Below are 17,464 nucleotides of genomic sequence, written 5' to 3'. Positions count from 1 at the left end.
CTTTGAAATAAGAGTCTTAGGATACAAAAAAAAAGTTGTGACATTTGTAAAGATCATATCATTTTTGACAACTGCCATTCATACTGGTTTACAAAACGTACCTGCATGCCAATAATGGCATAAATGAAGAAAAGCATGGCAATGAGGAGGCAAACATATGGAAGAGCCTGAAACAAAAAGAGAGTGAAAATGTTAATCACATAAAGATGCAGATTCTGTACAGACAGAACTGAAAACCTAGCCTGACGTCGTCATACTCATACAATTCTAGTCAGAATTTGAGTCTGATTCTGCTCCGTTGGGCTGTGATTATGGGGCGTGTTTCAACCGAACCAGGAAAGACCTCAATTGGATAGACCTACAACCAATCAGAGCAACGGAGCGACTGAGCGACGCATAACGTTAGTTGTCAAATGTCAACAGAACTCAACTGCACTGTGTTGCCATGTCCGCGGGTGACCCCAATTATATGATATACAGACCCAGGAATGCGAATTTTAGCAGGCAGCCCTGCCAAAATAACACATATTTTACCCCCCAAATGCCTTTTTTTCCCCGGAGAACCACCCCGGAAAGCTATTGGGCTTGTTTTTGGCTAGTTTTGAGGAATGTTAGCAATTGGGCGGGTTTTGTTGTAAAAACTTGGCAACCCTGTCTGCACGCACGCTGGAATAAGTAGCCTAACGTTAGAAGAAAAAGATGAGTGTAAACGATCTTTGCCGGTGTTGTAAAAAAAGAATTTAAGGATACACAGAGTACTTACCAACACGATCATCATTTCTGAGAGAAATAGTAACGGTGAATTGCATATACGAACAAGTTAAGGATTAGAACAAATTCAACCCAAGCGCCTTTGATGACATGGATGATTACGTTACTGTTTATCATCTGTCCATCATCGTCTAAAGCCCGCCCTGACAATTTCATTGGTCCGAACAGTTTCTGTTCGGGCATAATTACTTCTCTACCGATCAAGTCCAGACAGAACTGCCCGAGTAAAAATGTTGTGGGCGGGGCTAAGTTCGGCTGGCATCCAGGCTACTGAAAACCAGCTCTATTCAAGAAAAAGGTTTGAATACTATTTGAACCATCATTTTGTTCCTTGACTTTTCTAGTCATTTGTGATAACTGGATAAGATTTTTTTCCCCTTTACAAATAATTTTACACAGATAGTTGGGTGGGTTTCCAGTTGTATGACCAATCATTTAATTTATTTGATTTAAATGATTGTGTAAAAATTCATATTATGATGGACAGACAGTGGATGTTGAGCCAATTTTATCCTACACAAAAAATATTTAGTCCTTTTTTTTTAGCTGAACAAAACTAGAAATATATATTTCCCATTACTTTTCTATGACTAAAATATTTGTAATTTCTGACTATTACAGACCTGGAAATCACATTTGTAAAATTACTTGATATTTCCATGACAATGCAAGTGATGCATTTAGTGTAAATGTAATTTTACCTTGAAGGACTGAACAAATGTCCAAAGCAGAATCCGTATTGTGTAGCCTTGCCTCAACAGTTTAATGAGTCTAGCTGCCCGGAAAAGCTTCAGGAAACTCATATTGATGGTGTTCACAGACTAAATAGAAAGAGAGAGCAAAGCAATTGTGTACTTGTAACATATGTTACACACTCTTGATTCATATTCAGACCCATGCATGTGAAATATTCCTACCTGTATATCTACCACAATTTCAGTAATACTGCCCAGCACAGTGATAAAATCAAAGATGTTCCATGTATCACGGAAGTAGTTCTATGAGTGACAACAATGAAAATGATACAATCAGGTAAATCAATTCAGATACATTATAGTTGTATTCTCCTTTGAAGGACACTCCTTAACATCAATGTGTCATGAAACTCACAATGAACCCAAAGGCCATGATCTTTAAGATGCATTCCAGAGAGAACAGCACAGTGAACGCTGTGTTGAGGTGCTTCAGGACAATGTCGTAGGCAGCTGGCGCAGAGTGGTACTGAAAAGTGTTACGTTATCAAATCAGAAATGCTGTATACACCTAAAAATATTACATTTCAGATATTTCAGCAAGTTGAAGACCATTTAATGGGCACTCAAGTTTTTTCATTCAATATAAAATAAATTAAAATAAAATATGAATTCTTTCCAAGTTATTGTAGGTTGAAAGTTATACCTTCATCATGAGCACTACTGTGTTGAGTGCAATCATAACTAGAACCGTGTACTCGAATGATGGAGACACCACAAAGTGCCACAATCGGTACTGGAGGGTCTGCCTGTTCTGAGGCATGTATCTTGTTAGGGGTTTTGCACTGATAGTAAAGTCAATGCATGCCCGCTGGAAAAGTGAGATAAGAAAGCAGCGAAGGTACATGCTGGTTAGTACTGCAGATTAGAAACTCAGCAGAATAGCTTTATTTATAGCCTTTATTCATTTTAATTGTGTTAATATCATTAAATGATGTTAAAGGGCAGTTAAAAAAACCTAGCAGCATGGAATATATATATATTTATACAACAGTTCTTTCTGGTTCTTGAATCTGATGAGCCTTTTCCAGCCGTGTGATATTCCCCCAGTATCAGCACTCAGTATCGTTTGCGACGACCATATTTAAAAAAAAAAAATACAACTGTTGTGTCACAAAATGTTGTTTTAAGACTTTTTTTTTTAGATGAGAATGTAGTTATTTAGAGTAGACCTCAAATATGTGAGTCATATAAATAGCGCCTATTTTACGTTTAAACGCTTTCGCAGATGCGAGCTCCAGGCCGTTCAGCGCTCATGTACCCGTAGTGAATAGCTTCATCTTGGCCAGTTCTTTGGGAATTTGTCGCTGGCTCTTATAATGGTTAAACATGAGCTATAATTCATTCAGGGAATATCAGACGTGCAATCTTTGGTTTTATTAATCTATTACTTATTACTTAGAGAAAAATCTATTTGGCTATAGGCAAAGTTAAGTTTCATAATTTTTAGGCTATATTAACTTGAATCCTGTACTAGATTGCTGCTATTGTACGTTTGACTGAATTGTTTGCTTGTGTTTATTTCCTATTGTCTTTTATAACGGCAATTGTTGTTAATTTAAATATTGTTGTTTAATATTTTATATAAATAATATGCCGTATTTGGTATTGAGAAACGGTCTGTTAGTGATCGTGAAATGGACTTCAGCGAAAGTTATATTATTACGCCATTAGATGGCAGCAAATACTGTCTTTATGAGTGAGTTTCTGGTCAGAACAAGGAAGTTGTTTTAGCACTATCATGGGATCCACTTAACTTTTAAAAGATAAGGAAAACTATCACTTTCCTCAGCGGACATTGAAACTGATTTTTTATGATGGATATAATACTTTGGACAATGGATATAATATTTTGGATTTTGGAGGACCCGGAGCATTGGGCAGCCATATTGCTGCGGCGCCCGGGGAGCAGTTGGTGGTTCGGTGCCTTGCTCAAGTCAAGTCGTGGTATTGAGGGTGGAGGAGAGCGCTGGTTATTCACTCCCCCCACTGACAATTCCTGCCGGACCTGAGACTTCGGGTTACAAGTCCAAATCTCTAACCATTGGGCCACGACTGCCCAAGTTCTAAAACATAATTTTAGAACAATGTTGAGTTGCTTCATTGAAGGAAGTAGTTCTGCACAAAAGAGTGTTTTTAAAGACACTCCGTTGTTGTTTCTTATTCATTTACTCACTTGTGCCGTTGAACTGTTGTATAAACACAATATCACACTCATAACCATGCGATATGGCTATATATCAGCACTCTGTGATTACCTACGGCCGAATCACAGCCGTGCTGAAATACAGCCATATCGCACTGCTACTCGTGTGATATTCCTTATATAAAAAGCTTGATGTGTTATCCAGTCTACTGGATATTGAGGTCATATATTTATTTGGCTTATTACTCATTGTATATTTTATACATTCATTGTATATTTGCATACGTTGTACCTCGTTTTTCTCCAAGTTGCACTCCTCCATCATTTTGTCACCCTGCTCCTGGAATGTGATTATGATGAGAGCAACAAAGATGTTGACAAAAAAGAAGGGAAAAACCACAAAGTATACGACATAGAAAATGGACATCTCCATTCGGTTTCCTCTGCTTGGGCCGTGGTCTTCTTCAGTGACATCCACAGAGTGTTGAAGAACTCTGTAGAAAGCAGGGATATTAACTAATAATGAATTCATCCAATGAATTCAACAAATAATGAAAGTCATATTTTCCCATTCATAATTGCAGCAATATTATTATTGCCTAAATAGCTAATATTGAGAGATTGATTCAATTTCTATAAAAATTTAAATATATATAAAAGCGTTGCTAGATTTACAATGTTAAAGGGATAGTTCTCATCATTTACTCACCCTAAAGTTGTTTCAAACCTGCATGAGTTTCTTTCTTCTGCAAACACAAAAGAAGATATTTTAAATAATGTTAGCAACCAGACAGTTGATGGAAGCCATTGACATCCATAGTAGGAAAAAAATACTATGGAAGTCAATGGCTACTGTCAACAGTCTTGTTACCAACATTATTTAAAATATCATCTTTTGTGTTCTGCAGAAGAAAGGAACTCATGTAGGTTTGAAACAACTTGAGGGTGAGTAAATGATAATATTTTCGTTTTTTGCGGGTAAACTATCACTTAATAACTGTGGAAAAGTGTAATCACAAGCTATGTTTCCATCCACCTATTTTAATGCGCAATTTGGAATATCGCTTAAAAAACTGCTGGATGAAAACGCCAAGATGCTCATATATAAAAAAAATGCCCATAAAAATATTATGCACTCATTTGAGTCTGATAAATTTTCTATCCGATAAGAAAACATGTGCATAAACTACAATGGAAACACATATCCTGAATAAATTCCTCAATACGCATCAAAAAAATCATGTGACTGAGCAATGGGACGGCATAACTGTACTAGCCAACGGAAATATCTTGTTGCAAAGCATCTCATCTGATGCTGTTTTGGTCATTCAGAAGTCTGTCACCAAAGTGGTTCAGTGTATTTCCCTCCCAGAACTGTCTGACACAACTGGATTCCCAAACAGCAGCATCTGCCTCCGAAAGCAAAATAACATGTTTATTGCGTTTTGTATAACTCTGATTGTATTCGTCTGAAAGAAGATTGTCATATACACCTAGGATGGCTTGAGGGTGAGTAAATCAGTAAATTTTTTACTATCCCTTTAATTGTGAACTTCTGTCTGACAAGTCTTTAGGCCGCCCCTAAATTGCTGAACACGATTAAACAAGTTGGCTAGCTGCTCATTGGGACCAATTTGCACGTCTTTGAAAATCTGCCAATAAATACCAGAATGGGATAAAATCGTTGTATTAAGATTAGATCTGTTATAAAATCTACCCAAAGGTGGAACTTGTAGAACTTGTAAAGGTTTTAGGAGATCTGTGTGCAGTTTTCCAGACTGCAGTGCACACACAGTATTGCACAATTAGCAATATCACGGCTCTCATAACTGCATGACCTTGAAGAAATGTTTCTTTATATGCACACATTCACTCTTGAATGTGTCTAATATGACAATTTTTTTTAAACATTCAGTCTCGTCACATTCAGTTATAAATGACAATTTAAACGATTGCATATTTTTAATTCAAATTGGCGAAATTACATAAAAAAAAGTTGAGTAGTTTGCATCACTGTATGTTACTATGGGTCATTAAACATATTCATTGTAAAACAGTTGTCAAATATTAAATGTTTAGCTACTTATATCTTACAATACGCACACTCTTTTACAATTAAGCCCCTCCTTCTTTGATATGATTGGCCATCATTTTGACATTGACAAGCGCTGTTAGACCGCTGAGGCAGACCAGCATAACAGTTTTACTTTTTAAAATGTCTGCCATCTTAACATCAGAGTGGTGTGTAAGCAGCATTGAAAAATAGCAAATATGGCAAATTGGTCATTTCCCCCTCAATGCCAATGGTAGTTACGGCTCTATTGTAACATAGTTACGCTTTCAGGTGTGAGATCAGGTTGTAGTTTGCAAGAAAGGTTTTTTCAAGTTGCCACAGTTCTTTTTGGATTCAGGCTTCAGTCTCAGTTTATTCTGTCTCTTCAAGTAACCCTGAACTGATTTGATGATGGTGAGATCATATCTCTGTGTGGGCCAAACCATCTGTTGTATGACTACTTTTGTTCATACAAAAATCTCACTTATTTGCAAATGCAATGTTTAGAAATTTTCAATTGATATTTCCCAATAGTACACTAAAGAAAAACATAAATAACTGTCTTATAATAAATGTTTTTTTGTGAAGCACTTAAGACTTTTGCACAGCACTTTTACTTTTACACAGAACAAGTTCTGGCACCTGTTGAGTGATTTTGTTCATTCAACACTGTCAAAGCTTTCACAATGCGACATCTATTGTGCTTGAAGAGAAGCCCAGCTCTTTAATGTTTGACATTTGTCAACGTTTCTGGCATTTTTGGATCCAATTTGCATTTACACAGAAGGCTCTCCAGCAAATAGAGCCCAACAGAATCAAAGCCCAGTGCTTCGTTGTTATGGCTTTCAGTCCTCTGATTTTGGATAGTTTAATGAGAACTAAAACCGTGTTAACATATACATTTATTTAAAATGAATGAGAACTGTCGCAGTAATTAAAATATGGTAATTTCGTTCACCCTCACGTCATGCACAGAGAAATTTATAACTAAACTTGAAAAAACAAAAAACTTTTAGGGCAACCTGTCTGACACCAAAACATAGAGAGCAAAATCTACACTGACACAAATTTCCTTGGCAGATGTGTTACTAGTACTCGAGAAGACAACAAAACAGTCCAGCACTGACTTCCTTCTCAGATCTCATCCATGTGCAGAACAATCTTGGGAGCTGACCAAAACTGCATCCCATGTTGCCAAATGCTCAGTCTTGATGCTCTGTAACATACAGTAAAACACCCAGAGCTTCCTACAGCCCTACTTCACCAAGCCATTGAGTGTGACCTGATATATTAACATGCTTATGGAGTGTCTCCAAACCATCAAACAGCCTAATAGCAAGACAAACAAAGCTACTGATTTAAAATTATAATTAAATGATGCAGGGGTGAAGATTTATGTAAAAACAAACTTTAAAACGTAAGTTCAAAATCAACAATATACAAACTACTATGGAATATATAAATAAATGAACATACTGTGGCCAGCCCTCTCCCGTAGACACAGTGAAGAGTGTAAGAAGAGCCCAGAGAACATTATCATAGTGGAACTCGTGTCTCTTCCACTCCCTCTTCTTCACCTCCTTCCTGTCCCTCCCATAGTCAATGTAGTAGCCCCTACACAACACAAAGCAGTTAAAACAATGGCAAACAAACAAATACATTTTTTTAACTGAAAATGTACTGACCATTGTACAGCTTTACCAGAATTTTCCTGAACTTTTTGTACTTTTGAAATACAATAGTTTGATTTACTCTGTAGAAATATTGTAAATAAAAACTTCATAATCCAGAAAGACTTTATTCAAACCATGCTATTACCATGCTTAATTTTTTAAACTGCAAAAATATCTATACAGTTCTCAAATTATTGGTTTGAAAATGGTTTTAAAACTAAATGAATGGTTACATACAGGGTCATTCCCTCTAAGGATTTTAATTAATGATCCATATTTTAAAAAATAAAACAATGCAAATATTACAAAATGTGACATTAAAAAGTGTATAAATTGCTGTTTTTTCTAAAGTAACACTGTCCATCAGCGACACCAGAGGGGTGAAGTTACAGCGGGATGCCTCCCCTGAGCCCATTGACTTTTAACAGACCCCCTAACGCGTGCAATGCCTCCATCGCGCTATGATAGGATATGATCAGTTATGATTGGATATGATTGGCTATGATTGGTTCATGCGATAAATCCCTCCTCTTATTTCTAATTATAAAGTAAGTAAACAGCTCAGCCACATAGATATCACTGCTTTATATCATGTCAAAATCAAACTTGAAATGGACTGAAAACATGATGACTATGGGTTTTTTTTTATTGAGCAATTAGCTTGGGGGAATTAAATATACATTTTTGTGTTTGTGACCAGTGTTTACTGAGCTTTGATGACTGACGATCCAAAAATAAGTTGACTATTAAAAAGAACAGCTGAACATCAGTTCACAAATAAAATATATTGTTTAAATTGTTACTTCATTTAGTTATTACTTTGGAATACATGTAAAAAATGCTTAAAACACAATGAGATGTATACTATTTATTAAATAGAACATTAATTACATTTTTAATGTAAAAAAATCCAAAATAGAATTTGTATTTTTTATGTAATGTAAGGTAATATTCCGCATTAAGTGTAACTGGGACATGAATAAAATACATTTGATTTATTTAAAAAAAAAATCAGAACACTGTACGCCACATGTAAACAGAATGAACACTAGGCCTAGTAGCTCTCTATCCTCTTCCTCTTGCTCTGGTGGTGTGATTTAATTTCCAATTAGCCATATAGATGAATCTCCAGATTAAGTGTTGTATACTTTAATTTATCACTCACACAACTATTTAGGGAATAGAAGGTAGATAGTTGGTAAATAGTTATCACTGTAAGCCAAGTTTTTAACATTTTATTTTTCTAGAGACTACCTATAATGTTAGTAAGGATTCCTTGCACTAAGACATAAATTAGCTTCCACCCTCTCAGATCATTAAAATATATGGCATATGTTTGCACTTACTGGCATTCTTTCTGGGTGCCCATTGAGCCATCAGTACAGTAAAAGAACTTCCCCTTAAAGAGCTGCACTGCAATGACAGCAAAGATGAACATGAAGAGCTTGTAGACGATGAGAATGTTGAAGACGTTCTTCAGGGATGTGACCACACAATCGAACACAGCCTGCATGACACAAAACATTCAAACAGAAAAAATAATCATCATATCCCTTCCTAAACATGAGGCGAGTTTCATTTGCCACTTTTTGCCATGTACAGTATAACAAATGTAAGACCTTTGAATTTATACTAATTAAATTAGTATAAAGTGTATCATAAAACACTGAACACTGCACACAGCATTGTCAGTACTTTTATTTGAAAGTAATCAAATCAAATGTTTTTTGTTTCCAGGTCAGGGCCGTTTCTAGCCATTTTGACGCCCTAGGCGAAATCCTTATTGGCACCCCCCAGCCAAATCTTAAAAAGCAACATGGTATTACTGGTATTAATTGTAATCCTTATTAACAAATACATACACACAAACCATTTTGGAACTGTAATCCTTATGAACAAATATATATACAATTTGGAAACTATGTATAAAAGCTTGACCAGTCACATGAAAGTAACAAGAATAAATATTGATTCAGTGCGCTCTTTGTTTCTCATTGACGCTTGAACTTCCCCTTTAAATAACGCAACGCTATGCCCTGTTCCGTCTGTACGACACTATTAGAACTGAATTAATCGATTCAGCATTCAACACCATCCGTGATGCATTAAATTCGACAAAGCGGTTTAATAAAGGATGTAATAAATATTGTGAATTAGCACATTTTATTATACTATTTTTAAATTGGCCGTTAAAGTTTTATATGGGAACGCACACCTTTTGGAGGCGCAAGTAAGAGAAGAAAGTGTAAAATATAATAATATAATAATATCATGAAATGCTAAAGTGAGTGTGGTTAGCCTATATCTTGCCTCTACAATACACACCGAGCAATATTAGGGGAGAGCGGGGCACAACCTAACGCTTTTTGACTTTCTCAGTTTGTGTAAATCCACTTGGGGTTCAGAGTATTTATTTTTTCCCACATTAATTGCACACATGTCTAGTACAATTATGTGGTTTTGTTTCATTAATACAGTGTATACTTTTTTCTTGATTTACCCCAAAAGAATGGAAGTGAAATGTGACAACATGCCCCATTGGTGGGGTACATTGTAACATGTGGTGGGGCACAATGTAACATGACCAAATGACAGCTTAAAATGTTACCTGATATAATCAAAAAAATATCCAAGACAAACTAAAATATTTTGTCAACAAAATACAATTATAATAAAAAAAAAAAAGAAAAAATTGCATTTTTAATCATTAAAAATATAAGCATTTTTGAGTTTGACTACACATCGCTAAATACAGCTATACAGCATAGTTCAAAACATAATAATAATTAATAATATCTGAACATTAACTCTCAGCCATTATTCACCCTTTTCTCATGGTTTATCAAAAGAATTAATAAAAGTATAGAATATAATGGCATATTTCTAATAAGGGCTCATTGTAACGCAGTGTTACAACGCACCCCATCTGCGCAACTGAGATTTAAACTGCGGCTCGTGTCTTCTGCTGGTTAGATCAGCATTAAAGAACCATCTCAACTGTTAAATAACAGATATAAGATTAAACTAATAACGGATTTGTCTTATTTTAAATAAACACAAAAAACAGAGATGAAAACTAAACTTAAGTAAGAAATGTACTTTTGCTATGGTTAAATAAATGTTCAGTGATATCTTCCAGAGATTTTGTTAATTTTGGCGCTATTTTTTCTCTAAATAATGTTGGTATGGCAACTAGTAAATATACTAAGTTTCGTCATTCTGGCATGTGTGGAAAGGGTTAAAATATGCGTGTTACAACTAACCCTGCTTTAGGTTGTGCCCCGCGCTCCCTACACTCTCTGCCCATTTCACCGCGTGATTTCTTGACTGCCACAAATACGGCCCTAACAAAATACAGATTTGTGCAATTTTTATTGTACCTGTTTTTTTTTAATTGGCCTTTGAATTTAGCTTTATTGTGTGGTTAGAAAAAGCGTTACCTTGCCAAAGCTTTGACCGAGTTCTTTGATCTAATGGTGTTGAGCGCTCCAAATGCAGACTTTACATGCAACATTCAGACAGTAATGTACAGTACTCTGATCCAATATAGGAATCGTCTGATTGGGGGAACCATTGGGGGCGGCAATCATATTTCAGGGTGGCCGTGACACCCTTTAGGCTACACACACCCCTGATATGCGTTCATTGGCGCCCCTTCAGCTGATGGTGCCCTAGGCGACCGCCTAGTCCGCCAATGCCTAAAAACGGCCCTGTTCCAGGTAGTACAGTTTTTAATTTTGTTTTTGGCTATTCAGATTTCATGTGGTTAATCTACTAATGATTTGCATCAAATAAATAAAAACTGTCTGTCTGAGCTAGTGATCTAGTGTTGTATCAATGTTCGTCAGATGTGAAGACTCCTGAACATAGATTAGTGACAATGTTATACCATATGGTGTCATGTGATGTCTTCATCAACTTTGCCTCCTCGTTTCAAATCATCACTGCGCACCACTGGTTTACGGGTGGACCTCCATGCTTACATTATTTTTTTAAAAAAATGTTTAAATCCAAAATGAATTCCATAATATGAAATTGCCACCATGTAAAATAGTTACATTTCTCATGAGATCAGGTAGGGAATTAAGTGCACATGTCCAACTTCATATGTCTCTGTCATCCCTATCCCCAAAGATCTCACAAGATCTCCCATCACTAATTCAATTATGGTTTAGTTAAATGGTCTGATGATATTTCTAATAATCTTGGCTCTGTATATGACTGCATATTGATTTAAAATGAAAAATGTCAAGTGCTGCATGTTATATTTAGTCTACTTTTAATTATTCACAGAGGGATTACTCATATTTGGACAGCAGAGCGTTCTAGTGAATTAATTCATTAAATGGTGTGTGTTTTTGTGAGACTGTTTCAAAGGAATATTCTTGGAATATTTCTCGACTAGAGTGTCCAAGTGTTTGAAATACGTACCAAACATTAGTTTATCATCCTAGTAAAATTTGAAAGTATAATAAAAAGACTTTAAAAAATAACTACAACATACTTTTTTAAAATAAAACAATAGTTATATTATTTAATTTATGGTACTTATAGATCAGAGTAGTACAATACATGTACTGATTGTAATTTAAATAATGACAACTCCCAGAATATGCAAAATACGATGTGATCATCGCAGCTGGCCCACCTTTACAGGTACTCTGCCCTGCACCATCTGTGAGCCAGTGGCATAGCTCTCTCTTCTCTCCTCATTTCAAGCACCGTCCTTCCCCTGAGCCAGGTCAAGGCTTGGCATCATCTCTCAAATGTACACGAGTTTGGTAGCTACAGCAGGTCATCAGATGTGCACCCCCCTTGCTTGGTGTTTCGTCAGTTTAAGCCCACAACACCTCGGGAGGGCTCGACAGCAGATCCAGAGTCCTGGATCTACACCTGCTGATCACCACCCAACTCTATGCTCTTGCTAGTCCTTCAACAGGTTGGCTCTGCCACCGCACCTCCCGCTGTATACAAATCCAATTAGATGCTGTTTCTGCCTGTTCAGTGCATTGCCTACCAGTTGATTCCTGGCCATACCTTCAATCCCCAACAGTCCAAGGGTTCTCCAGAGCGACTGTCCAGCAAATCCTCTGCAACCGACCTCTACTGGTATATTCCAGGCCTTCCATCTGTTTTGCTGGCTCTTGAGGATAAGATCTTGGTATTTTTTGAGCTTGTACTCATGTGCCTCCTCCATCCTCTCTTCCCAGGGTACTGTTAACTCAATGAGCACCACCTGCTTGGTGCCTCTGGACCAGAGGACAATATCTGGTCTGAGGCTAGTGTGTGCTATCTCCTCTGGGAATTTGAGCAGCTACTTCAAGTCTGCCCGCATCTCTCAATCATTTGCTGAGGCCAGAACCCATCTGCGCCTCTGTCCTGCAACAGTGCTCTCTCCTGTTCTGACGAAATGGATAAAGTGGTGCCTGTCGGGAAGTTGTTTACCTTTCTTCCTTGCCTGTTCCACACCATCCGCCAACCGAGACAGAATCTTATCATGACGCCACCGGAATTTTCCATCTGCCAAGCTTGCCTGGCATGCTGAAAGGACATGCTCAAGATTGGCTGGCTTTCCACACAGCGGGCAGCTGGGGCTCTCTGCCATCCCCAAAAATTGGAGGTTTGATGGAGTAGGCAGGCCATCGTACACAGAGCACACTTTATCCAGTGTCCTTCCATTGTCCAGAAGTCCTGCCACATCAGGGCCCTTTCTTGTACACCCTCCCACCTTGTCCAGCTGCCCTGTTTTTTTTCTGGGCAAGAGCCTTGACATGTTTGGGTCTTTTTCCAGCTTGTTCTGGTGGAGCAAACAGGTCCAAGCCTGCCCTGAGTTACTGTCCCAATGATGTCAGCATGATGCAGTCGATCCTCAGCCTCCGTCAGTGCTCTGCTGGCTGACCATTTATGACCTGTCCTGACCACAATCCCTGCCTGGCGTACTCTTTCATCCTTGCTGTCTCGCAGCAACATTACCTGGCGTGCCTTTGTCGCTTTATACTCCTCAACCACTGATGTTACTGGCAGCTGCAGCTTGCTGCCTGTGCTGTACAAGCCAATGGAGCAGAAGCTTCTTGGGATGCCCAGCCACCTCCTCAAATAGGTGTTAATCTTCCTATCCAATCTCTAGACAGTAGAGACAGGTACTTCATAAACAAACAGAGCCCAGAGCAGCCTAGGGAGTACCCAGTCTTTGACTCTGAAGCGGAACTGGTCCTGGATGCGCCCCTTCCTCAATACCAGGCTTCTGGACTTTTCAGGTTTGAACTCTATCCTTGCCCAATCGGTGAGCTCAACCAGATCCTCCAAGATCCATCTCCCTTCAGGTACGGATTTTGCCTTGTTGGTGAGGTCATCCATAAATGCTCTTATAGGTACCTGCTGGATGCCACTTGCCAACACTGCGCCTCGACGCAACGTCTCTGCTGACTTAACAAGAAGGTTCAACACTGCCGAAAACAAAATTACTGAGATTGTGCAGCCAGTGACAATGCCCACCACAGAACTGCCAGGTCACCACGGATCTACTTCACATCTTCGATGATCTTGGTGATTATGCTGGTGTGCTCAAGACAGATACTCTACCAATGGAACCCCCCCCCCCCCTTTTGATGGAGATGGTTCGGAAGTGCTTGATCCCCCCATTGTTGCTTCCAACTCCCCTGAAATTACATCAGCGGATATGGTGACATTCAGCTCTTTGCAAGGTCTTAATGCGCTCCCTCAAGTTGTCACGGATTTACGTAAGTGCTGGTCTCTCATCCTCTGTTGCTTCACGAAATGCCTTCCTCAGCCTCCGCAGCTCCACTCTAAGGATTGCTATCTCCTTCACACTGCTTTCCTTTGGCTGAATGCTTGTTTTGACCTTTGGCTCTTTCTTTCTGAAGCAATCAGTGCCTATGCTCCAAATAATGGAAGCCATAGCCTTGGGCTTCTTCCCCACATCTCCTGCCAAGGCTGCATGCACATCATAATCTCCCACTCCTTCCATGCCACTGCAGCAGGCCAGTTCATTGATTTCTTTCGGGCCACTCCTACACATATGTCCTGTCTAGGTCAGCTAAGTTCCTGTGTACCCTCCATATCTGTCTGGTGCTTTGTGTCCTCTGAAACATCGGCGATGCTGTTCCTGCTTCCTGTAGGTGTACTGTCTTCATCATGTGCCTGGAGATTCCGGGGGCTGTGTTTTGCCTCTTGCACCGGCCTTTTCTTCCGTCTCACCAGGTTTCCCTGTGCATTGTACATAATGTTCAGATTGCAAGCACTTCATCTTTGACTGATGTATCTTCAGACCCCTCTCATTTTTACATATCATCCCATATCTGCAGACCCAGGAAAAATTGCTTAGCTGTCGATTGTCCATCATGAGTGGTCATAACAATAGTCTGTCCTGTAGGCCGATCATCCTCCCTCGCTCTTGCTCGACCCCAGGGGAAACCTCCACACCCCAGCTTTGGTCTTTCCCAAATGTCAGCCGTCTTTCCTAGCAGTCACCGTTCTTCCTCGGCCGACCAACTTGTCTTTCCAAGTGGTCACTGGGTCAACCAAAAAAATATATGCAAAAATACGATGTGATCATCGCAGCTGGCTCACCTTTACAGGTACTCTGCCCTGCAACATCTGTGAGCCAGTGGCATAGCTCTCTCTTCTCCCCTTCTCTCCTCCTTTCAAACACCATCCTTCCCCTGGGCCAGGTCAAAACTTGGCTACATCTCTCAACTGTACACGAGTTTGGTAGCTACAGCAGGTCATCAGATGGGCATCAGAATTGTTTTACTCCATCCTTTTAATGAGACGTTAAACCGAGGTCCTGACTCTATGTGGTCATTAAAAATCCCAGAAGAGTATGGGTGTAACCCCGGCATCCTGGCCAAATTTGCCCATTGACCTCTGTCCATCATGGCCTCCTAATCATCCCAATATACTGATTGGCTTCATCACTCTGTCTCCTATCCACCAATAAGCTGGTGGGCATTGCGGGGCAATATGGCTGCCATCACATCATCCAGGTGGATGCTGCACATTGTTGGTGGAGATTCCCCACTTCTATATGTAAAACTCTTTGAGTACCCAGAAAAGCTCTATATAAATGTTACTAATTATTATTATTATAACTATTTTAGTATGTAATTGAATATGACAATGTTAATGTATTTGGTATGGGTGGACTAGATCTGCTGAGCTGCTGCTGCTGCTGATGATTATTGCTCCTGCTGTTACTGCTGCAGAGCAAGTATAACTTGCTACTGCCAATAGATACGCAGACATGCTACTGTGAGCATGTAAGATATGTTACTGCTGCATGAATAGACATGCATAAATCTTATAGCAGAGATAATCCTATACCTATAACATAGATCTAGGCAGGTAGAGCTGGGGGAGGTATAGGGACTCTGATAGCACACTGCAGGACTAGCTAACAGCAAACATTGAACCGGACTATTTAAATGCTGAGCAAGCAAGCTCGTTTGCTACAGGGTGAGCAGAGGCCAATCAGCTTGTGCCATGTAGTAATGATGTGATTGCTTGCAGCTTACATGTAAAGGACCGATCAGTCTGTTCCCTCTAGAGTTTCATGACTGAACTATTTATAAGAGAGATATCTGTAGCCTAGACATCTACCATCAGATATTATTACGGGCAAAAACTGGTGCTTGTTAGTAAACAGGACAAAAAATTGAAGAAATTAAGTGGTATCGGGACAGAACCAGTTGGGCACTAGCCTGGGAAAACCCAGACAACTTCCGGCAAATTTAGATTTGCTCTGCAAGTAGTCTGGCAAAGAGTCCATTCAAACCCATTTCTAAACCCCAGAAATCGCGGCACCAATCAGAAACGTTGGGGCGGGCTTTACACGATGACGACAGCGCAGCGACGTTGAAGCAGATTTGCAGCTGCTGTGGAGCATCACTCGTTCGAATCAGCTATCGCGTCTGTTTTAAGCGATTTAAACTTCTCCTTTTCGATAAAACCCGAGCAAAGAACAACACTCGAAGCCTTAATATCTAAAAAAAGATGTTATCGCTGTTTTACCGACTGGATTCGGCAAAAGTCGTGTGGAAAAACGAATGGGTCTTAGCAAGAGTCCTCTGGTAGTGTTCATGTTTTACAAAATATAGTTTTAAGTCCTTTTCAGGAGTGAATGAAGTTGTTTAAAGCTCAAATCTGTGGTTTATTTATAAAGAGAGCGCCTTTTTTTAAAAATTTGATCTGCCGTTTTCGGAGTTGTGAGCTCCTGTGGTTCAGCGGTGCTCAAACGATTATTGAGCCCGCCGAGAGGCGCCTTTCCTCGGCCAGTCCTTCTGCCGTTTGCCGCTGGCTCTGATGTCTCTGTAGTGGTTAAACCGTCTCGTCTTGTGTAGATCTAACGGCTGATCTTTGCTCTCATTAATCTATAATTTGTTCCTAGACAGATCGTTTTATCTGAGGGCAAAGTGAAGTTTCATAACTTTATATTTTTAAGATATTAAACTTAACCGTTGTAGTCTCCTGGCGCTGACTTTGACTGAATTGCTTTATTTATTGTATAGCTTCTTATACCTTTTACTTATACTTGTATAATTGCTATTGATGATCACACATAAACTGACATTTAACAAAAAGAGACTGGGTTGTGTTTTGTGTCATATTTAATTTATTACAGTGATAATCATAGCCTATATTATGTGTGTGTGTTTTTTTTAATGTAAACGAAAAGAGGCTGGGTTTTTTATATTTCGTTTTGTTATAAACATGCATTGAAGATATGCATTGCGTGCACTACATATACAAATATATACTGAGTGATGTTGTCAAGAGCATAGTAGGCGGACTAGTGTCCTCCCGTCCTCGGGAGTTCGTTCTCCGGAGTCAAACTTGGTAAGTCACGGACGCAAGTCAGAAGTTCGCGTACGAAATATGTCATAAAACACCACTGCCTCATTTCATAAAAAAATAAAAATTAAACATAATAATAATAGCCACACGAATGTGGTTCAGGCAACGCGTAGCTAGGCCTACATTGATTATCTTATATATTTATAATAAAACGAAGTATAAAACACCCTGCCTCTTTTTGTTTACATTTTAAAAA

The 17,464-nt window shown here is 38.9% G+C and overlaps 1 protein-coding gene across 1 annotated transcript in view; it reads right to left on the bottom strand.

Annotated features, from left to right (window-relative positions):
* Window positions 1-17,464, bottom strand: part of cacna1eb (calcium channel, voltage-dependent, R type, alpha 1E subunit b) — a gene marked incomplete at its 5' end in the record, with an annotated part of 150,700 nt that overhangs the window by 42,665 nt on the left and 90,571 nt on the right. The window contains 8 exons of the mRNA XM_079819516.1: window positions 102-167; window positions 1,473-1,592; window positions 1,689-1,769; window positions 1,882-1,992; window positions 2,170-2,334; window positions 3,962-4,163; window positions 7,199-7,336; window positions 8,742-8,902. Coding sequence (XP_079675642.1) covers window positions 102-167; window positions 1,473-1,592; window positions 1,689-1,769; window positions 1,882-1,992; window positions 2,170-2,334; window positions 3,962-4,163; window positions 7,199-7,336; window positions 8,742-8,902 — 1,044 coding nt within the window. The remainder of the gene's footprint in view (window positions 1-101; window positions 168-1,472; window positions 1,593-1,688; window positions 1,770-1,881; window positions 1,993-2,169; window positions 2,335-3,961; window positions 4,164-7,198; window positions 7,337-8,741; window positions 8,903-17,464) is intronic.

The sequence above is a fragment of the Gobio gobio genome (genome assembly GCF_949357685.1).
Source record: "Gobio gobio genome assembly, chromosome: 6".
In the NCBI taxonomy this organism is placed as follows: Eukaryota; Metazoa; Chordata; class Actinopteri; order Cypriniformes; family Gobionidae; genus Gobio; species Gobio gobio.
Note: the sequence above shows the minus strand (reverse complement) of the source record. Positions and strands in the feature narration are given on the sequence as shown.